This window comes from Salvia hispanica, chromosome 2 (assembly GCF_023119035.1).
Source record: "Salvia hispanica cultivar TCC Black 2014 chromosome 2, UniMelb_Shisp_WGS_1.0, whole genome shotgun sequence".
In the NCBI taxonomy this organism is placed as follows: domain Eukaryota; kingdom Viridiplantae; phylum Streptophyta; class Magnoliopsida; order Lamiales; family Lamiaceae; genus Salvia; species Salvia hispanica.
In genome coordinates this window covers 26695840-26715655 of record NC_062966.1, presented here as the reverse complement: position 1 = coordinate 26715655, position 19816 = coordinate 26695840, and the positions used below count along the sequence as shown (strand labels likewise).

The 19816-nt window shown below is 38.6% G+C and overlaps 5 protein-coding genes across 5 annotated transcripts; 2 read left to right on the top strand and 3 right to left on the bottom strand.

Moving 5' to 3' along the window:
* Positions 1 to 1607: 1607 nt before the first annotated feature.
* LOC125206615 (F-box/LRR-repeat protein At4g14103-like) lies at positions 1608 to 2501 on the bottom strand. Its single transcript, XM_048105856.1, has one exon. The coding sequence runs from the start codon at positions 2499 to 2501 to the stop codon at positions 1608 to 1610; it is 894 nt and encodes a 297-aa protein (XP_047961813.1).
* A 700-nt stretch (positions 2502 to 3201) lies between these two features.
* Positions 3202 to 4661, bottom strand: LOC125203495. Its single transcript, XM_048101847.1, has 2 exons — positions 4433 to 4661; positions 3202 to 3617 (listed from the first exon to the last, which is right to left on the bottom strand). Exons 1-2 carry the CDS (start codon positions 4586 to 4588, stop codon positions 3342 to 3344), a joined length of 432 nt encoding a protein of 143 aa, XP_047957804.1. The 5' UTR covers positions 4589 to 4661; the 3' UTR covers positions 3202 to 3341.
* A 1955-nt stretch (positions 4662 to 6616) lies between these two features.
* Positions 6617 to 7336, top strand: LOC125206614. Its single transcript, XM_048105855.1, has 2 exons — positions 6617 to 6703; positions 7103 to 7336. Exons 1-2 carry the CDS (start codon positions 6617 to 6619, stop codon positions 7334 to 7336), a joined length of 321 nt encoding a protein of 106 aa, XP_047961812.1.
* Positions 7337 to 9903: 2567 nt separating this feature from the next.
* Positions 9904 to 17025, bottom strand: LOC125206613 (putative F-box/LRR-repeat protein At3g44810). The gene is made up of 4 exons (XM_048105853.1): positions 16989 to 17025; positions 16217 to 16253; positions 11530 to 12460; positions 9904 to 10424 (listed from the first exon to the last, which is right to left on the bottom strand). Exons 1-4 carry the CDS (start codon positions 17023 to 17025, stop codon positions 10149 to 10151), a joined length of 1281 nt encoding a protein of 426 aa, XP_047961810.1. The 3' UTR covers positions 9904 to 10148.
* An 11-nt stretch (positions 17026 to 17036) lies between these two features.
* Positions 17037 to 19349, top strand: LOC125206612 (putative F-box protein At3g44060). The gene is made up of 3 exons (XM_048105852.1): positions 17037 to 17041; positions 17122 to 17800; positions 19266 to 19349. The coding sequence occupies exons 1-3, from the start codon at positions 17037 to 17039 to the stop codon at positions 19347 to 19349; spliced, it is 768 nt and encodes a 255-aa protein (XP_047961809.1).
* The last annotated feature ends 467 nt before the right edge of the window (positions 19350 to 19816 follow it).

The window sequence follows — 19816 nt, the reverse complement described above, 5'->3', positions numbered from 1 at the left end:
TTTGCTGCCCATCGGAGAATGTCCGTGAAACAACAAATCGTGAGCTGTCCTTCGAGCATGTCGAAGGTTGATCACCTTATCACTCTGAGAAGTTAGTTAACCGGCCTCGTTACGGAGTACGTCTGTAACAAAGTACAACGAGCTATTGAGTCATGGATCTAACAAAGTGTTCTGCTATGTTTTTTGGGCATTAGGGCTTGCTATACATGCTTTTCAGCTACGAGGACGACTTAGAGGTAAGTTGCTTGTTGTTTGCGGCTTTGATCTAACCAGAATTGTTTGCTTATTGCATAGCTATTGTTGATGAAGAAACTAACAACGGCTGGGAGTTGTTTATGAATCTTGTTAGAATTCATGTGGTAAAATACCATAGAAAAGTGTGCATCATATCTGATAGACATAAAGGAATCTTAAAGGCCATGAGTTCTCGTGAATGGCAATAGGAACCAAAATATCACCACAAATATTGTTTGATTCACGTGAGGAAAACTATCGTGCAGAAGTACAAGGGTAGAATTAAAAACGCATGTTGGTCTTGCGTTTCATTAACAAAAACGCATGTCTGTCATGCGTCACTCCCTTTGTGGGAATTAAAAAAAACTAACTCTTTTATGGAATGTTTAAAGTGCCCTAAAACAAAAAAAGAATTTTCTCGAAAAAATACATCTTCAGCTTCAGTTACCAATTCTATCAGTACAGGGTGCAATTGAATTGATTTGCAGAATTTGCAGAATTCTATCAGTATAGGGGTGCAAATAAAGCGCTGAGTACAAATCAATCAATCGAGTAGTTTAATTTGGAGAAATCGCGTTGACTATTGGCGTCGAAATGATATGCAAACACGCCTTTAAGTTTTAAGTTGCTCAGATTTGAAGTGAAAATGCTTGTTATGCCATGTAAGCATTGATGTTTATAATTTTACTCCTGAAAATAGGATTAATTTCTTTTTATAGAATGCAAGAAATAATTTCTCAAAAATATATTTAGTTATCCTATTAAGATCATTTGCTCTGAGAAATTTCTTGAATAATAATATATGAATTTATTTATACAATTATAGAAATCAAGATACTTTACGTCTATCGTTGAATTTTTTTAAAAGAATATTCAAACATATTTTATTTACCTAGAAAAAAAAACTGTCAAAATTTAAATTTCTTTTGCCATTTGACACTATACCCCAAAATTAATCACTTTCTATTTTTTCGAATTCTTTTTTACTGCACATTACAATGTGGATCTCATTTTTTCATACTTTATAAATTCGGTATTAAATTTTATATTTTTATCAATGTGAGTTGAAAGTATGTTAAATTGCATGGCTATCCAATTGAAGAGTAAAATTAATTGATAAAACAATTATAATTACAAGAACAATATGAGGGTAGGCCGTTCTTCAAAGATGCCAAATATATTTGGTCGTCAGAATTATGTTAAACTACAGTCACACCATTAGGAAAGTCCACCATCGTTGACTCAAAATTCAAATTTCCCAGTGTTAATTTTGACTTGACCCCCTTTTATCACCTTGAAGCATTTTGACGTTGGGAAGCGCTCAAGTAAATCACGTTGCGGTGGTTCGAGAAGCTTGCAGTTTCAAACAACAATTACCATGCATACATGTAAGCAATAGAAATTAGAAACAGATATAGAATTGAAGAGAGAGATACCTTGAGAGTGTCCAAAGTGAGTGAAACAGTGGTAGCATTTCCAAGTTGGTGAAGCAACCTAACACAATTCAGATGCAACCATTCCGGATTGGAAGTAAGTCCATGAATGTCTAAATAGATTTTCTCCAATATTGGGAGATTCATTCTAGAACATTCCAAAGGCAAATAGCCCTCGTATCGAAACGAGATGAGCAACGGAGCAGATATCTCTTGGATTTGATCAGATTCGAAGATTTCAAGAACTCTCATCTTGGGAGCCTTTAAAACAATGCCAGCCATCGGAAAGCCGCGCAGAGAGAGCTTCTCGAGCTCCATGAGGCCGGCAAACGGCTCCCTCCCGTGATCATCATTGAAGAACAAATGCGTTCCGAGATAAAAGGTTTTCAAATTTGGTAAGGAGAAGCGTTGTAGTACGTCAAGAGTGGTGTATTTCCGCCTGATCTCGAGCTCCCGCAGTGTGGTGGAGGTGAAAAGCGCGGCGGGAAGGGTTAGGATTAGGTCGATGGGCGCGTGGAGGCGGAGGGATTGAACGCCATGATTGATGGCGTAGAGCACGTATTCCTCCACGAGTGTGAGATGGGATTTGTCGTCGATTGAGAAGTGGAGGCTGTGGACGGGGGCTGTGGCGTCGCGGTGGGAGAGGAAGTGGTAGACGAAGCGGTAGTAGGAGACGTCGCCGTGGAGGTGCAAGCGGATATTGAGGAGGGAACGCCACAGGTGTTTCCATCTCTTGGAAAGAATTGAGGTTTTAATGGCTTGAGTTGTGTCGATAAAGGAGAGAATGTGTTGAAGAATTTCATCAGGGAGTTGGCTGATTATGTCTTCCTCCATATTTACAAGACATAATTTAAAAAAAAAACAATACTCCATATATTTTTTATTTATTGATTGTTAACCAAATTTCATAACATAGTATTATAATTTGTAGGATACAATTATATAAATGAAATACAATTAATCCAATAAGATTATTATAATTTGTAAGATTTTCTCCATTTCATTGAAGTGCCTTTTTGGTGTTAATGTCTTTATTTCTACTTTATTCATTCTCTTCTCTCCACTTAACATATAAAATAAATTGTATTTTTATCTTGTATCACCAAATGAAGGAGTCATCTTCCTTGGAACAGAAGAAGTAATACTTATAATAGTATGAAAAATAAATTAATGTAGAGATGAAAGAAGAGACAAATTAATATTCCCTCTGTCCTATGCTACTTGCACATTTCATTTTGGGACTGTCTCAAACTATCTACACTATTTCTATTTTAAATAAAAAATTATGGTATTTAATTAAGATATTAGAGTTAGTTAGTGTATCCCTTATTAAGGGTTGTCTTATTACACTTAAAATTTTAATTTAATTACACGAATTACTCACGTTCAAATTTACGCTGTCAAAGTGAAAAGTACGAGTAGTATGGAACAAATGGAGTATAAAAGGAAATCGATAGGTTGAGACAATTCTTCCTGACAAAATTTTGACCATGAAGAAGCCGATCAGCACTTCTACACTACAAACTCAAATGAGAAAAGCGATCATCAATATATATTGCAAAAACATTCTTGACATTCATGCATGATGTCATGTTTACAACTTGGATTGTCCAAAAAGGGCGCAAGAAGCTCTTGCAACATTCCAAACTTTTGCAATAGATCATGTTGAGACAATCATATAATTTCATCTTCTATTCCAAAGAGTAGTTCGAGTTGTTGTCCATCACTTTCGTCTTCAAACAAATCATCTGAATTCTTTTCAACCACAGTCACATCTTGAGGTAACTCCATCACCCATGAATAAAAATACAAAGTCCCCTCTGTCAAGTAGTTCATCACCCTTCTTAGCACCGTCGTAATTTCTCGACGTCCTTTCATCACTTTCAGACATTTCAGGTAGGGAAATGGACATGGACTTTCCTCGATCAGACCACGATACTTTTCAAGAACCTTAATTTCCAAAAAAAAAACAAGCAAATTAAAGGTAAGCAACATGCGAGAAGGTGTCGTTCAAATTCGTCTCCTTCTTATAGTTAGTACCCCCTCCGTCCCACAATAAGAGTCAAATTTTACTTTTACCATAAATGGTAAATATGTCTTACATATTATTTCAATGCACTATTCTTTATATTTCTTAAAACATATGTTTATACCAAACGTGACTCCTGTTATGAAACGAAGGAAGTACTCAAGAAAATAAAATTTTCACTTCTCTCTAATGTGAGCCTACATAAATTGAGTACATTACATTGTAAATCTAGTAATTATATATAGTTGGTATAGTACATTCTACTAGTATACATTTTCTCCATGGGTTCAAAAAGTTAGTGGAATATGAGTCATGCTATTATATACTCCCTCCGTCCACAAAAAATAGAGCACATTTACCATTTTTGGCCGTCCACAAAAAATAGAGCACATTCATTTATGAAAAATAATAACCCTACACATCATTCCATTAACACTATTTCTCACTTACTTTTTCTCCTTCTCTCTTACTTTTTTCTTTCTTTCTTACTTTACCAATTCTACATTAAAACCTATGCCATACACCAATTGCTCTATTTTTTTGGACGAAGGGAGTATTGGTTTTATAATAAAATGTGCGTAAAATGAGTTAGTGGAATATGAGATCTACTTACCATTTATGGTAAAAAAGTAAAAGAGAAAAATTAATAGGAGACAAGCAGAAATAACAAAAGTGGACAATTAATAAGGGACGAAGGGAGTAGTTAGATTATTAGAGGGGGGAGAGATAGAGTTACCTTGACTGTGTCCAAAGTCAATGCTACAATCTTAGCATTTCCAAGTAGATGAAACATCCTAACACATCTCAGAGTCATCGTTGTAGGATTAACATAATTGTATATGTTATCGGGTTGTTGTTTGTAATTAATGTCCAAATAGACCTCCTCCAACATTGGTAGATCAACCTTAGAACAATGGAAAGGCAATTTAGCCTCGTACCTAAACGAGGTAAGCAACGGAGCTGAAATCTCCTCCATTCCATAAGCATACGAACTCTCATCAACAATCTCAAGAAACCTAAGCTTGGGAGCCTTCACAACAAGCTCATAAAACAAACACCGCCGCAGAGTAAGCTTCTCCAGCTCCGGGAAGCCCGAAAACGGCTCCTTCAGCGGCGGATCATAATAATCACCATGGCCAAACCAACACCCATCAAGAAAAAGGGTTTTCAAATAAGGTAGTGAGAGCTTCTCCGGTGAACAGATCACGCGGCCGAGCTGGCGGAGCTCGAGTTCCCGGAGCGTTGTGGAGGCGAAGAAGGCAGCCGGGAGGGTGATATCCGGGCGGCAGCGGGCGTGGAGGCGGAGGGATTCGACGCGGTGATTGACGGCGTAGAGGATGCATTTTTCGATGAATGATTGGTCGGCGTGGATAAGGAGATGTGTGTCGAATAAAGCTGAACAGAACCTTAGTGTGCAACGATGCGGAGAAGATGATCTGCGTGACGCATCAACTGACCGGGTCCGCCGACTTTTGGTGGGACACCAAGCTGAAGACCATGCCCCAGGATCGTGTGGACGAGATGACGTGGGAAGACTTCAAGACCGAGGTGTACGACAAGTACATACCTAAGAGCTACCGCAAGGTAAAGGCAGCCGAGTTCCACAACCTCACTCAGGGACGTCTGTCCGTGACCGAATACGACCGCGCGCTTTGTGACATGACCCGTTATGCGCCGGAACAGACGGATACTGACGAGAAGCTGGCCGATAAGTTTCGTGAGGGCCTAAGGCACGAAATTAGGATGGCATTGGCAGTCCGTGGGACCCTTACGTACGCAGAGGCGCTAGCCCTCGCACTGGATGTTGAGGCAGCGATGCCCAAAGAGAGAAGCACGGGAAACACTACGCTAGCACTACCCCCGCCATGCCCTAACCACGATAAGAGGAGATGGGACGAAAGTAGGACCCACTACGATAACAAGCGATACCGTCCCACCCAAAGCCGACCGCCGTACGGAGGAGGGCAGACCTCGTTCAAGACCACCCCAATGCAACGTATGCGCTAAGTATCATTTCGGGGAATGTAGGGCACCGAATCCGATTAGGTGTTTTAGCTGTGGGAGAAATGGTCACGTGTCTAGGGAGTGTCCGAGTAGGAACGTGGGAAACGGGGGAAGGCCACACCATCAGGGATTTCGACAACCGCCGAGATCGCCACCAGCGGGATCGGGAGCGAACCGGGATCAACCGCAGCGGCAACAACAACCTTTTCGTCCAAGGCCGCCTGCCCAAGCTAGAGTGTACGCCATGAGTCAGAAGCAGCCCAGGATTGAGCAAGGAAATCACGAGAGTGGAAGTTTGGCAGGTATAAGCGAAATCTTCGATACTCCTATTGTTGTTTTGTTTGACACGGGCGCATCGTATTCGTTCATATCTGAGTTGTGTGTGCATACCTTGAGCTTTCCTGTTAGAAAATCTGAACATAGGATGATGGTGTCCTCACCAGTAGGAGGGATAGCAGAGATTTCCCGATTTTGCTTGAACATAGAAATCGTACTAGGAGAACTTAAGATAGTTTCTTACGACCTGCGAGTTATGGCGATGAGAGATGTCGACGTAATCTTAGGAATGGACTGGTTAACCGCGAACTTCGCGACGATTCGTTGTAAGGAGAGGTAGATATCCCTAGAAGCCCCGGGAAAAGAACCCATCGTATACCACGGAATCTCGATGAACCGGCGAACCGCTATCATCTCTGCGCTACAAGCCGCCCCGATCAGATAAGTTAGCTAGGATCTACATACAAGAAATCGTGCAATTACATGGAGTCCCAGTGACGATTACGTCCGATTGTGACCCGAAGTTCACCTCGAAATTCTGGATTAGCCTACAACGCGAACTACCCGATTAAACTTTAGCACGACATTCCACCCACAGTCCGACGGACAATCTGAAAGGACGATTCAGACTCTCGAAGACATGCTAAGGGCCGTGGTGCTCGACCGAGGTGGAAGTTGGGAGACTGCACTACCTTTGAGCGAATTCGCTTACAACAACAGCTTGCAGGCAACGATCAACATGGCGCCGTACGAAGCACTATATGACAGAAAGTGTAGATCACCGCTATACTAGGATGAGGTTGGCGAACGAAGGGTACTCGGACCCGATGCCGTTGAAGAGATGGTCGAAATCGTTCGACAAATCCGTGCGAGAATGAAAGAAGCCCGGGACAGGCAAAAGTCTTACGCTGACGTCCGATGAACCGACTTACAATTCCAAACCGGCGATAAAGTTTTCCTCAAGGTATCCCCATCGAAAGGGATAACGCGTTTTGGGGTTAAAGGGAAACTGAAACCACATTTTATCGGACCGTACGAAATTCTTGAAGGAGTAGGACCCGTAGCTTATGGTTTAGCGCTGCCGCCCAGCCTTGGGAATGTGCACAACGTTTTTCATGTGTCGCAGTTGCGAAAATACGTGTTTGATCCGAAGCATGTGATTTGCTACGAGGAAGTTGCTATAAACCCGGATCTGAGCTACGAGGAGCAACCTCAGATGATCTTGGATCGAAAGGTCCAAACCTCGAGAAATAAATCCACTGCCTTCGTGAAAATACAATGGAGAAACCACGGGCCTGAGGAAGCCACGTGGGAGCTTGAGGATAAGATGATGGAACTATACCCGGAACTCTTTCCATAAAGGTACCAAATTTTGGGACGAAATTTCTTTTAAGTGTGGTAGGATGTAACATCCCGAATTTTCGAACCCTAATTTTAGAGCCCTAGAATTTATTATTGATGACGTGGGAGATGTGATTTATTTGATAAACGAATTTATTGCGTGAGTTTCTTTGACCTGGAAGTTTGAAAAGTCAAAATTGTTGACTATGTGATGTGGCATGTGATTTATTAAATTATGAGGTGAATTATTTGTTTAAGGGTGAGTGAGAATATTAGAGAAAATTTCCATAAATACTAGTCACCTAAATATTGAGATTTTCGAACCCTTGACCACTTTGAAGGAGGAATTTTATTTTGCCGGATTTAATTTAATTCTTGGGATATTTATCCAAATTAAACCCAAAACCTAATTATTTCCTTATTTTTATTGAGAAAAATCGAGCCCCTTATTTTTCTAGGTGATTTGCGAAAATCACCCATGTAGGGAAGGAAATATTATTTTGCTTGTTTAATTGATTCCTTACTTGATTTCCTTCCATACCTAGAATTTAAATATTCTACCAAATTTTTCCATACCTCAAGAGATCTTGCCATATTTTATTTTAGTTAATAATAAAAATTCATGCCTTAGTTTAAAAGGCTACTACACGCCTATTTCCTTTCCTCCAATGGGAGAATTTTTATTTTATTTTTCTTTGCAATATTTTATTCTACTCAGTAAAATATACCAAAACAAAATCTTGGCTAATTGGGAGCCATATATTTCAAAAATTTCATGCCTTGATACCCTAGTCTATTTTTGTTAATTCTTCTTCCCTACTTCACAATATTCATTTATTTAATCGTGGAGAATAAAATCTTACCAAATATTCTATTCTATTTACCTAAAGATCTTATTGAGCACTATAAATAAGAGGAACCCCTAACCCTAGCCCCCATAATTTTCGCCCCCCCTCCCTTCTCCACTCTCTCTCAATTTTCTTCTACTTTACTTCAATAATCATTCAACCTTTGAGAAGAATTAGAGTTTGAGCCTCAAGATTTTGAAGAACCATTTCTTTACTTCGTTTCTACCGTTCGTTTTTCTCGAAAAGATATTCTTATATTAATCTTCTTCTTTCTGCTCGATTCCTCTTCTTTCTAACCGATTAATCGGTATTCTTGAACCCTCATGCATCTTATTGAGTGAAAGTAGGTTAAGGGGATACGGAGAACATGTATGTGTGTGTGTGCGTTGCGTGTGTGCGTGTGGTGTTTGTGTGGTGTGTGTATGATGGCAAAATACTCTTGTGTGACATATGTTGATGTTAGATCTAGATTTGAGATGCGAATGGAACTTATGCGATGAACGTGACCTTGATTGATTAATGATGCTAAAATAGATCGGTGGGAAAAGGGAAAAACGTTGAGACATGCATGAGTTAAGAGTTTGTATTGAATCTGATTTGTGATATGTGCCTATGTGAATAAAAAGGTGAAACCTCAGTTGCGAAGCCGGATAACAAGGGAAAGAACTTACTTGAAATCTAAGCAGTCGAGATGGGCTTTATTCTTAAACTCTTTTATGTTGCAAATTTATGAATGTGGAGAAATAAGGGTGGTTTAACTGTTATGCCATGCCTATGTCTGTTTTGTTGTGATATTGTGCGCCTGATGCCCGGTTTGAGAGTTCGCTCCATTGGGCTATAGGGCTATGGATATGTTAAATGAATTCGGGTCTGAGTATGGGTCGCAAACCCTACTAGGCTGTGTACACGAGGGGATCGGGAGCCGTCCTTGCTAGTCGGCCGGTCTCGTGAGCGAAAAGTGTGGCCACACTTTCGTCGCACCATGGAAAGATTGTGATTGTGGAATTTGATGAGAAAAGTGGGGAGTATGTTTGATTGGCCAATCTATGAAAATATATTTTGTGATACTCGTGATATTCTCTTATAACTGCTTAAAAGCTCGAGTTCACTATGGTTGGTAAGGGTGGCATAACTTATAAAATGTTTCGGCAACGAGCTCACTGAGTATTTCAAAATACTCAGCCCTGCATGTGTTTTCCTTATGTGCAGGTTGAATGATGACGAGCGGTGGCGGGTGTTGAGCATGATAATTAATTAAGATGGTTGTTTTGAACTTCAAGCGTAGTTGTGTCATACATAGCTATTCTTTCTCTTGGTCGCTTTCCGCTGAGTTTTTGATACACTTATGTTTATTTTGAATATTTTTCACTCTCCTTTCGGTTTAGAGGCCTTAGACTATCTTGTGGTTTGTATCGGAAACTATGTCATACTCTGGAGATTCTTGAACGCCATTTATTATACCTTCATTTTTCTTATTCAAGTTTCTAGGTGAAGTTGTTGTTTTAAATACTCTGATAGTTCTTTCTAATCTTTTGGTCAACACTCTTTAAATGAAACCCTAGCCTTTGTTCATTTCTTCGAGTCCGTTTGGTAGCAGTTGCCGCATTTATTGTACCCTAGGAGGGCAGGCTGTTACACCCTTATTAAGGGTTGTCTTATTACACTTAAAATTTTAATTTAATTACACAAATTACATACGTTCAAATTTACGCTGTCAAAGTGAAAAGTACGAGTAGTATGGGACAAATGGAGTATAAAAGGAAATCGATAGGTTGAGACAATTCTTCCTGACAAAATTTTGACCATGAAGAAGCCGATCAACACTTCTACACTACAAACTTAAATGCGAAAAGCGATCATCAATATATATTGCAAAAATTTCTTGACATTCATGATGTCATGTTTACAACTTGGATTGTCCAAAAAGGGCGCAAGAAGCTCTTGCAACATTCCAAACTTTTGCAATTGATCATGTTGAGACAATCATATAATTTCATCTTCTATTCCAAAGAGTAGTTCGAGTTGTTGTTCATCACTTTCGTCTTCAAACAAATCATCTGAATTCTTTTCAACCACAGTCACATCTTGAGGTAACAACATCACCAATGAATCAAAATACAAAGTCCCCTCTGTCAAGTAGTTCATCACCCTTCTTAGCACCGTCGTAATTTCTCGACGTCCTTTCATCACTTTCAGACATTTCAGGTAGGGAAATGGACATGGACTTTCCTCGATCAGACCACGATACTTTTCAAGAACCTTAATTTCCAAAAAAAAAAAAGAAGCAAATTAAAGGTAAGCAACATGCGAGAAGGTGTCGTTCAAATTCGTCTCCTTCATATAGTTAGTACCCCCTCCGTCCCACAATAAGAGTCAAATTTTACTTTTACCATAAATGGTAAATATGTCTTACATTCCACTAACTCACTTTACTCACATTCTATTATAAACTAATATAAAAAGTGAACTCCATATTCCACTAATTATTTCAATGCACTAATCTTTATATTTCTTAAAATATGTGTTTATACCAAACGTGACTCCTGTTATGAAACGGAGAAAGTACTCAAGAAAATAAAATTTTCACTTCTCTCTAATGTGAGCCTACATAAATTGAGTACATTACATTGTAAATCTAGTAATTATATATAGTTGGTATAGTACATTCTACTAGTATACATTTTCTCCATGGGTTCAAAAAGTTAGTGGAATATGAGTCATGCTATTATATACTCCCTCCGTCCACAAAAAATAGAGCACATTTACCATTTTTGGCCGTCCGCAAAGAATAGAGCACATTCATTTATGTAAAATAATAACCCACACATCATTCCATTAACACTATTTCTCACTTACTTTTTCTCCTCCTCACTTACTCTTCCTTGTTCTCTCTTACTTTTTTCTTTCTTTCTTACTTCACTAATTCTACATTAAAACTCATGCCATACACCAATTGCTCTATTTTTTTTGGACGAAGGGAGTATTGATTTTATAATACATTCAATTATGGAAAATAATAACCCACACATCATTCCATTAACACTATTTCTCACTTACTTTTTCTCCTCCTCACTTACTCTTTCTTCTTCTCTCTTACTTTTTTCTTTCTTTCTTACTTCACTAATTCTACATTAAAACCCATGCCATACACCAATTGCTCTATTTTTTTTGGACGAAGGGAGTATTGATTTTATAATAAAATGTGCGTAAAATGAGTTAGTGGAATATGTGACCTACTTATCATTTATGGTAAAAAAGTGAAAGAGAACAATTAATAGGAGACAAGGAGAAATAACAAAAGTGGACAATTAATAAGGGACGAAGGGAGTAGTTAGATTATTAGAGGGGGGAGAGATAGAGTTACCTTGACTGTGTCCAAAGTCAATGCTACAATCTTAGCATTTCCAAGTAGATGAAACATCCTAACACATCTCAGAGTCATCGTTGTAGGATTAACATAATTGTATATGTTATCGGGTTGTTGTTTGTAATTAATGTCCAAATAGACCTCCTCCAACATTGGTAGATCAACCTTAGAACAATGGAAAGGCAATTTAGCTTCGTACCTAAACGAGGTAAGCAACGGAGCCGAAATCTCCTCCATTCCATAAGCATACAAACTCTCATCAACAATCTCAAGAAACCTAAGCTTGGGAGCCTTCACAACAAGCTCATAAAACACACACCGCCGCAGAGTAAGCTTCTCCAGCTCCGGGAAGCCCGAAAACGGCTCCTTCAGCGGCGGATCATAATAATCACCATGGCCAAACCAACACCCATCAAGAAAAAGGGTTTTCAAATAAGGTAGTGAGAGCTTCTCCGGTGAACAGATCACGCGGCCGAGCTGGCGGAGCTCGAGTTCCCGGAGCGTTGTGGAGGCGAAGAAGGCGGCCGGGAGGGTGATATCCGGGCGGCAGCGGGCGTGGAGGCGGAGGGATTCGACGCGGTGATTGACGGCGTAGAGGATGCATTTTTCGATGAATGATTGGTCGGCGTGGATAAGGAGATGTGTGTCGAATGAGAGGTGGAAGTTGTGGATCGGGGCTGTGCCGTCGCGGAGGGAGAGGAGGCGGGTGACGAAGTGGGAGAAGCGGTGGGAGAGGGGTTGGGCGGTTTTGGGGTTGTTTGAGGGGGCGAAGCGGCTGAGATGGAAGCGGAGATCGGGGAGGGTGTGGGAGAGGGTTTTCCATCTTGTGGAGAGGATGGTTGTTTGAAGGGCTTGATTTGTGTCGAGTAAAGAGAGGATTTGTTGGAGGATTTGATCTGGGAGTTGGCTTATTCTGTCTTCCTCCATTCTTTGTTGATGTGTTGAATTTGAGGGTGGATTAATATATAGCATGTGAGTTTTCTTGGTGACCAAATGTGAGGTTTGATTGGTTGTGTTATTTTAGTTGGTTGACTTTGACTGAAGCAAAACACGTCTTCCTACTTCCCCTTGTCACGCAAGTATGTTATTTTATTATTACGTACACTGATTAAATATTTTGTGTCATGGCAAGCATTGTAAATTATAAAATATAATGAGTTGATCTAGTGTTCAAACTCCAAATATCTTCTTCCCTAAGTGAAAATGATACGTATAAAATAAGTATTTGGTAAAAAGGTAATACTCCCTTCGTCCCAATAAATATGAAAACATTTAGTTTTTGGCATGGAATTTTATACAATATTATTTTGTGAATTAATGAAAGAGGGTAAAGTAAGAAAGATAAAAAAACAGAGATAGTGTTGTTCCCATTTTAGGAAATATTTCATTTTTAATGGAAAAAAAAAAACATTTCATTTCTAATGGAACAAAGTGAGTACTTCTTAGAATTCTTCTTAGAAAATAGGACACGCTTTGATACGTTTAAATGAAAATTAGATAGTGTTGTTAAGGAAACATAAAGTCTCTCTATTCTCAATTATTTGTCCTAATTTTTTTATTTGGAATGTTCCTTATTAATTGTCTAGTTACTATTTTTGATAATGAATGTCACAATTCACTGAATTTACTTTCATTCACCTATTATAAAACTAATATATATAGATAGGAACTTGTACACCACTAACTTTTCCACCTATTTTCCTCTATATTTATTAAAATTTATGCTGAGTCAAAATGTGACACATAACAAAACTAATGAGATTGGGAAATGCTACCTGTTGACTTTTATGTCAAATGTTATTGAACATCTACAACAAGCTATGCACACAATTGTTGAAATTATGTTGAACCTTGGAACATCTTCGACACACAGAATCAGAATCAGAGTGTCAAATATATAGCAATCCAGAGGATCAGGAATAATACTATGAAAGCTGGAGGGTTCAGTGTGAGTGACCATCACTACAAAAAAAACTCACCAATTAGTGACGGATATTTCGTCATTAATCAGTGAAATTTCTTCGCTTAACAGATTAGTGACAAATCAAATTTCGGCACATACGTCATTAATAAACATGTCAATAAAAAATTTATAGTGACGGATTTTCCGTCACTAAAGTTATTATGATGGAAAACATAGATGGCTGCTTCGCATTAGTGATGGGTACTCTGTCATTAATTAGTGACTGACACTTTTTAGTCATTAATTCTGTTACTAGTTGTTGAGCTATTAAATGCAGTCGCTAATTCCGTCACTATTTTGCACTTTTTTTTTGTAGTGCATGTCCTCGAGACGATGAGTTATCTGAATAAGATGGAGGTTTTGGGAGGATCAATTGATCTAGAATCCCAATTCGACATCATACTTCAAAGTCTAGGGAGCTATCAACACTTTAAACCCAATTATAACATTAATAAAAGGAATTACACTCCTACTGAACCGTTGATTGAAATGTAGTCAACAGAGAGCCTAGTGGTCCATACTTCTTCCTCGGGTTCTAAGCGCACAAGGGGAAGACGAACGGGGCAGTGACTGTGGCATCCAATAAAAGTAATAATAATGTTTTAAGTGTGGCAATAATGTCGGGGCATTGGAAGCTGGATCATCCTTTCTAAAGAAGGACAATTGCTCATGTATATCCCAAACTTATGTAGTAGAATCATGTCTATTGGTTGTTTCCATTCATGCTTATATAGTGTTTGGTAATTGTACCCTAAAATTAAGCTTCCTCGATCCAACGTGATTAAGCTTTGAACATTACAAAGAATGACCCTCAGTTTCTAAACGAAGGTAAGCAAAGGAGCAGAAAGATCTTCGATAACAAGAAGATAATAAAAGAAGCCAACAAGATGAAAAATGAATTACAAATAATTTTAGTTAAAATTGTGATATAAGGTCAATTAAAAATAGACAATACTAATATCATCTGCATTTTCAACAAATTAGATGTATAGGTTCTTCAAAGATGCCAAAAATATTCACTGTCTTGGTCGTCGGAGTTGTGCTCATCAACCAAATCCACATCGTTAGGATAGTACACCACCAACGACTCAAAATTCAAAGTTCTCTTTGTCAAATAGTTCAATACTCTCTTAAGTATTGTGTGAATTTCGTGACGTCCTTTTAATATCTTGAGAAATTTGACGTTGGGAAATGGAGGAGGACCTTGCTCAATGGAATCACCATGAGGTGGTTCGAGAAACTTACATTTTCAAACAAGTATTACCATCCATACGTGTAAATAGCGTAGGGGAGAATAAAGTAAGAGACATGAAAAAGTAGAGATGATATTGTTTCCATTTTAAGAAACGTTTTATTTTTAAAGGGACAATCCAAAAACGAAAATGTTTTATTTTTAATGGGACGGATGGAATAGTAATGGAAGAGAGAGGGTAATTAAGGTACCTTGAGAGTGTCCAAAGTGAATGCAACGGTGGTCGCATTTCCGAGCTGGTGAAGCAACCTAACACATTGCTGATACAACCATTTCCGATTGTATCTAATTCCATGAATGTCTAAATAGACTTCCCCCAACATGGGAGATTCATTATAGAACGTTCCAGAGGTGAATAACCCTCGTATCGAAACGAGGTAAGCAACGGAGCAGAAATCTCTTCGATAAGAGGAGAGTATTCAAAGATTTCAAGAACTCTAAGCTTGGAAGCCTTTAAAACAAGGCCATTTATCTGAAACCCGCGCAGAGAAAGGCTAACAAGCTCCGGGAGGTTGGCAAACGGCTCGGTCCTATGATCATCGTCGATGATAAAGTGGTTTCAAGATAAAGGGTTTTCAACTTAGGTAAAGAAAGGCGTCCTGGTACAAAAAACTTGGTGTATTTCTGCCTGAGCTCGAGCTCCCACAGCGTCGTGGAGGTGAAGAGCGGGGCGGGGAGCCTCTGAGATAGGCGGGTGGGTGCGTGGAGGCGGAGGGACTGAACGCCATGACTGAAGTGATGGCGTAGAGCACGCATCCCTCCACGAATGCCGGGGTGACTGTTGTGGTCTGGATTGCGCCGACGAAAGAGAGATGGAAGGAGTGGACGGAGGCTGTGGCGTCGCGGCGGGAGAGGAAGTAGGAGACGAAGCGAGAGAAGCGGGGAGAGAAGGCTTTGGTGTCTTTGGCTTTTGTTAAGGTGACGCCGCGGTGGGAAGCGGCGCGGCTGAGGTGGAAGCGGAGGCCGGGGAGGGAACGCCAGAGGTGTTTCCATCTCTTGGAGAGAATGGTTGTTTCAATGGCTTCATGGATGTCGATGAAGGAGAGAATGTGTTGGAGAATTTCATCTGGTAATTGGCTGATTTTGTCCTCTGCCATTTTTTTCACGTGAGAGATTGTTTAGCAAAAAAGAATTCATGAATAATGTGTTGAACTAAAATTCTGAACATATTATATTTATAGGGTTTTTGGCTTTTTAAACCAAAACCTCTCCCCGAATTTCGATTTTTTCCATTAACTATGAGATTTGTTTTTAAAACCACGAACTTTCATTTCGTTAGGATTTTCCCAACTTGACCCGAATAGCACATTTCCGACCCGAATAGCATAATTCAAAATGTTAAAGTTGTGTTTTGTGTATTCAAAAGTTGTCATTTGTTATGTAATAATTGTGACTGTATGTATTATTGTGCCAAATAGTATCCAAGTAATCAATTTAGTGACAAATAGGATTAAAAGTGACATGTAGACAACCCGGGTTTCTTCGTTGACTCGCCAGGGGAAAATCCTAACGAAATTAAAGTTCGTGGTTTTAAAAACAAATCTTATAGTTTATGGGAAAAACCGGAATTCGGGGAAAGGTTTTGGTTTAAAAAGCCAAAAACCCATATTTATATATACCTATAATTATAAGATAATTGTAATAAGATAATTATTATTTGTAATTTAGGCGCCAAATGCAATTATTGTAATTACAATTGTCAATAAAGAATTCAAGAATCGTAATTAAGAAAATGAAATATAAAATCGGAAGTAAGAAAACGAAATACAATTTTCTTAAATTTTGTGTTGAAAAAAATTTATGGTGAGTAATTGCTAAAAATGCAAGGGACTGTGTCATATTAGTTGGGACTGTATCATAAAAATATGGGCATATGATGTATCATTGAAAATATGGCCTATTTTTATGGGATAGAGGGAGTACTATTTTTATTATTATTAATATTATATTATGAACTAGTAACTGATTAAGATAATTATAATATAGTTATTTAAAATTTGAAAAATAACAACAACAAATTTTTTATAAAGTAATACACCTCCTTTTCCCAAAAATAAAAAAGAATATTTTTATAGAACATAACGAAATGGAAAATATCATTAATTTTTATTTGAGGAGAGAGATATATTCAACGAACATTAGTTTTAGAAATAAACGGAACTGAATAGTAAAATTTGTCTAAGCCCTCTTTCAACCCTAATAGAGCTCCGGCGTGAAAGAATGGCGGAAGACAAAATCAACCAATTGCCGGATGAAATTCTTCAACACATCCTCTCATTTATCGACATTATGAAGTCATTCAAACAACCATTCTCTCCAAGCGATGGAAAGACCTCTGGCGTTCCCTCCTCAATATCCGCTTGCACATCCTTAGCGCCGCTGCCTACCGCCGCCGCGTCTCCCAATTCCTCTCTCACCACGACGCTGCAGCCGGGCTTCACGGCTTCCACCTCTCACTCAACAACGAAATTCGGGCCCTTGAGGATGATGAGGCATTCGTGGAGGAATGCGTGCTCTACGCCATCAATCAAGGTGTTCAATCCCTCCGACTCCACGACCTAACTCTGAGCCTTCCCACTGCGGTTTTCACCTCGACGACGCTGCGGGAGCTTGAGCTCAGGCAGAGAGACGCCAGGATTTATGTACCGGGACGGTTTTCTTTGCCAAATTTGAAAACCCTTTACCTTGAAGCCTTTAATTTGAATTTCAGTTCTGATCAAGGGAAGGAGCTTTGTTCTGGTCTCCCAGGGCTCGAGAAGCTTTCTCTGCGAGGGTTTACGATGCCTGGACTTGTTTTAAAGGCTCCCAAGCTTAGGGTTCTTGAAATCCTTGAATCTAATTCTCTTATTATCCAAGAAATTTCGGCTCCATTGCTTACCGCGTTTCGATACAAGGGCTATTCACCTTTGGAGTGTTTGATGATGAATCTCCCAATGTTGGAGGAAGTCTATGTAGACATTCAGAAAGAGAAAGGATTGCAACTGCAATGTGTTAGAATGCTTCAACAACTTGGAAATGCTACCACTATTTCATTGACTTTGGACACTCTTGAGGTATTCACCTCTCTCTCTCTCTCTTTCATAATGTACTCATACAATTAAATGTAAGGTTGTTTGAAACTCAAAAGGCTCTTGACCTCACTATAACAAAAAGAACAGGTAAGGATACTTTTTAATGCTATTAAGAATGCTAAATTGTGTGTCTAATTATACCACAAATGCTTCATAAAGTATCCTTATTGTTGCTATCCCAACTAAAATTAAGATGCGTCATTGGCTTCAGCTTAAGGATGCTTTCTTCTGCATCGTAAATTTTGGTTATTTTTTAAAATTTCAAAATGCTAGTAATTGCGTTTCAACTTTTGTTTTCTTAAAAGATAAGTTTTTTTTAGTGCCTGGACGGTGGTCCCAATGCTCAAAGTCCTCCATTTCCTAATATCAAATGTCTCAAGGTGATGAAAGGATGTCACAAATTGTACAGAGTGTGTAAGCAAGTATTGAAGTATTTGACGGTGGGAACTTTGAATTTTGAGTCGTTGATAGTGGACTTTCCTTATGGTGCGATTATGGATGAACGCAATTCCGACAACGAGATACATTACATTTTTTTTGTTTTGCTAGAAGATGAAACACTCTTTCACTTCAATATGCAAGCTATCTAGTTTGGACAAATATGTTCAAACCCTAAAATATCAATATTGACAATCTTGACAATATTAGTCTATAGTGTATATCCTTTTATTGATCTTTTACATCCAGATATCTAAATATTGCAAATAAACTTAGTATTTTTATTATCTTGATTGCTTTATAGAGAAATTAGCAAAGTCGGTGGAGACTATTTTAGTCAATACTTCCCCTTTAGAGTCACAACATCCTTCCAACCACATGCTGCCACATGGCATGTAGATGCAACATAATAACATAATTAAGCAACAAAGGATGACACAAAAGAATTACCTTAGATTGCATAAAGGACAGATAATATTGCATTATATGCAATTTAATTTTCATTTTAGTTTATAATGCAAAATAAATTGCATTTAATGCAACATTAACAGTCTTTTATGCAATCCGCTCGTCTAAGTCATCCACTAAGTTTGTTGCTTAACAACATTGTTTTGTTGCTTATATATGCCACATGGCAGCATGTGGTTGGAAGTATGTTTATTTATTTATTTATTGCGGTCGGAAGGATGTTGTGAACTCAAAATGTGTTATTTTTGAAGTGCTCCCGTTACGAATGTATCTAGTTTTAGGGAATGAAAGTACGTTAAATTGCATGGCTATCCAATTGAATGGTAAAATTAATTGTTAAAACAATTATAATTACAAGTCTACAATTATAATTGTAAAACAATTTATAACTAACCCTTGCATTGTTTGATTATTACAATTCTCAATGAGTTGAATGTTATCTAAACGCTTATAAAAATCGCGTGTCCACGGTTAAATCTGTTCAGCATTTTGTGAATTTTGACTTGACCTCCTTTTATCACCTTGAAACATTTGATGGTAGGGAAATAAAGCGCTCAAGGAAATCACGGTGCGGTGGTTCGAGAAGCTTGCAGTTTCAAACAACAATTACCATACATTCATGTGAGCAATAGAAATTAAAGAGAGAGGAAGAATGAGAGAGAGATACCTTGAGAGTGTTCAAAGTGATTGAATGATAGGATAAACCTCTTATCGGATTGATCGGCGTCCGTAGATCGGCAATCTATAAATATCTGTCGCGGGCGAGTGCCCGACTCGCCCGTCAAGCCAGACGGTTTTCTAACTTTGGAGAAGCCAATGAACGATAAAGTAATATTGTTATTCTTGATTGATTTCAAATGATTACAATGACTCCTATTTATAATGCCAATAACTAATTTAATTAACAAGAAAAAAAGATATGGAAAAGATATAAGAATCCCTAAAACATCTAAACAAAATATGAAATATGCTCGTATCAACTCCCCCACGGTTGAAATCCACCTTGTCCTTAAGGTGGGAACATCAACCCAATGAAGAGAGTCGAAAACATCAACTTTGGCGGGCTATTGGTGGTGTGATGTCGGGTTGCAG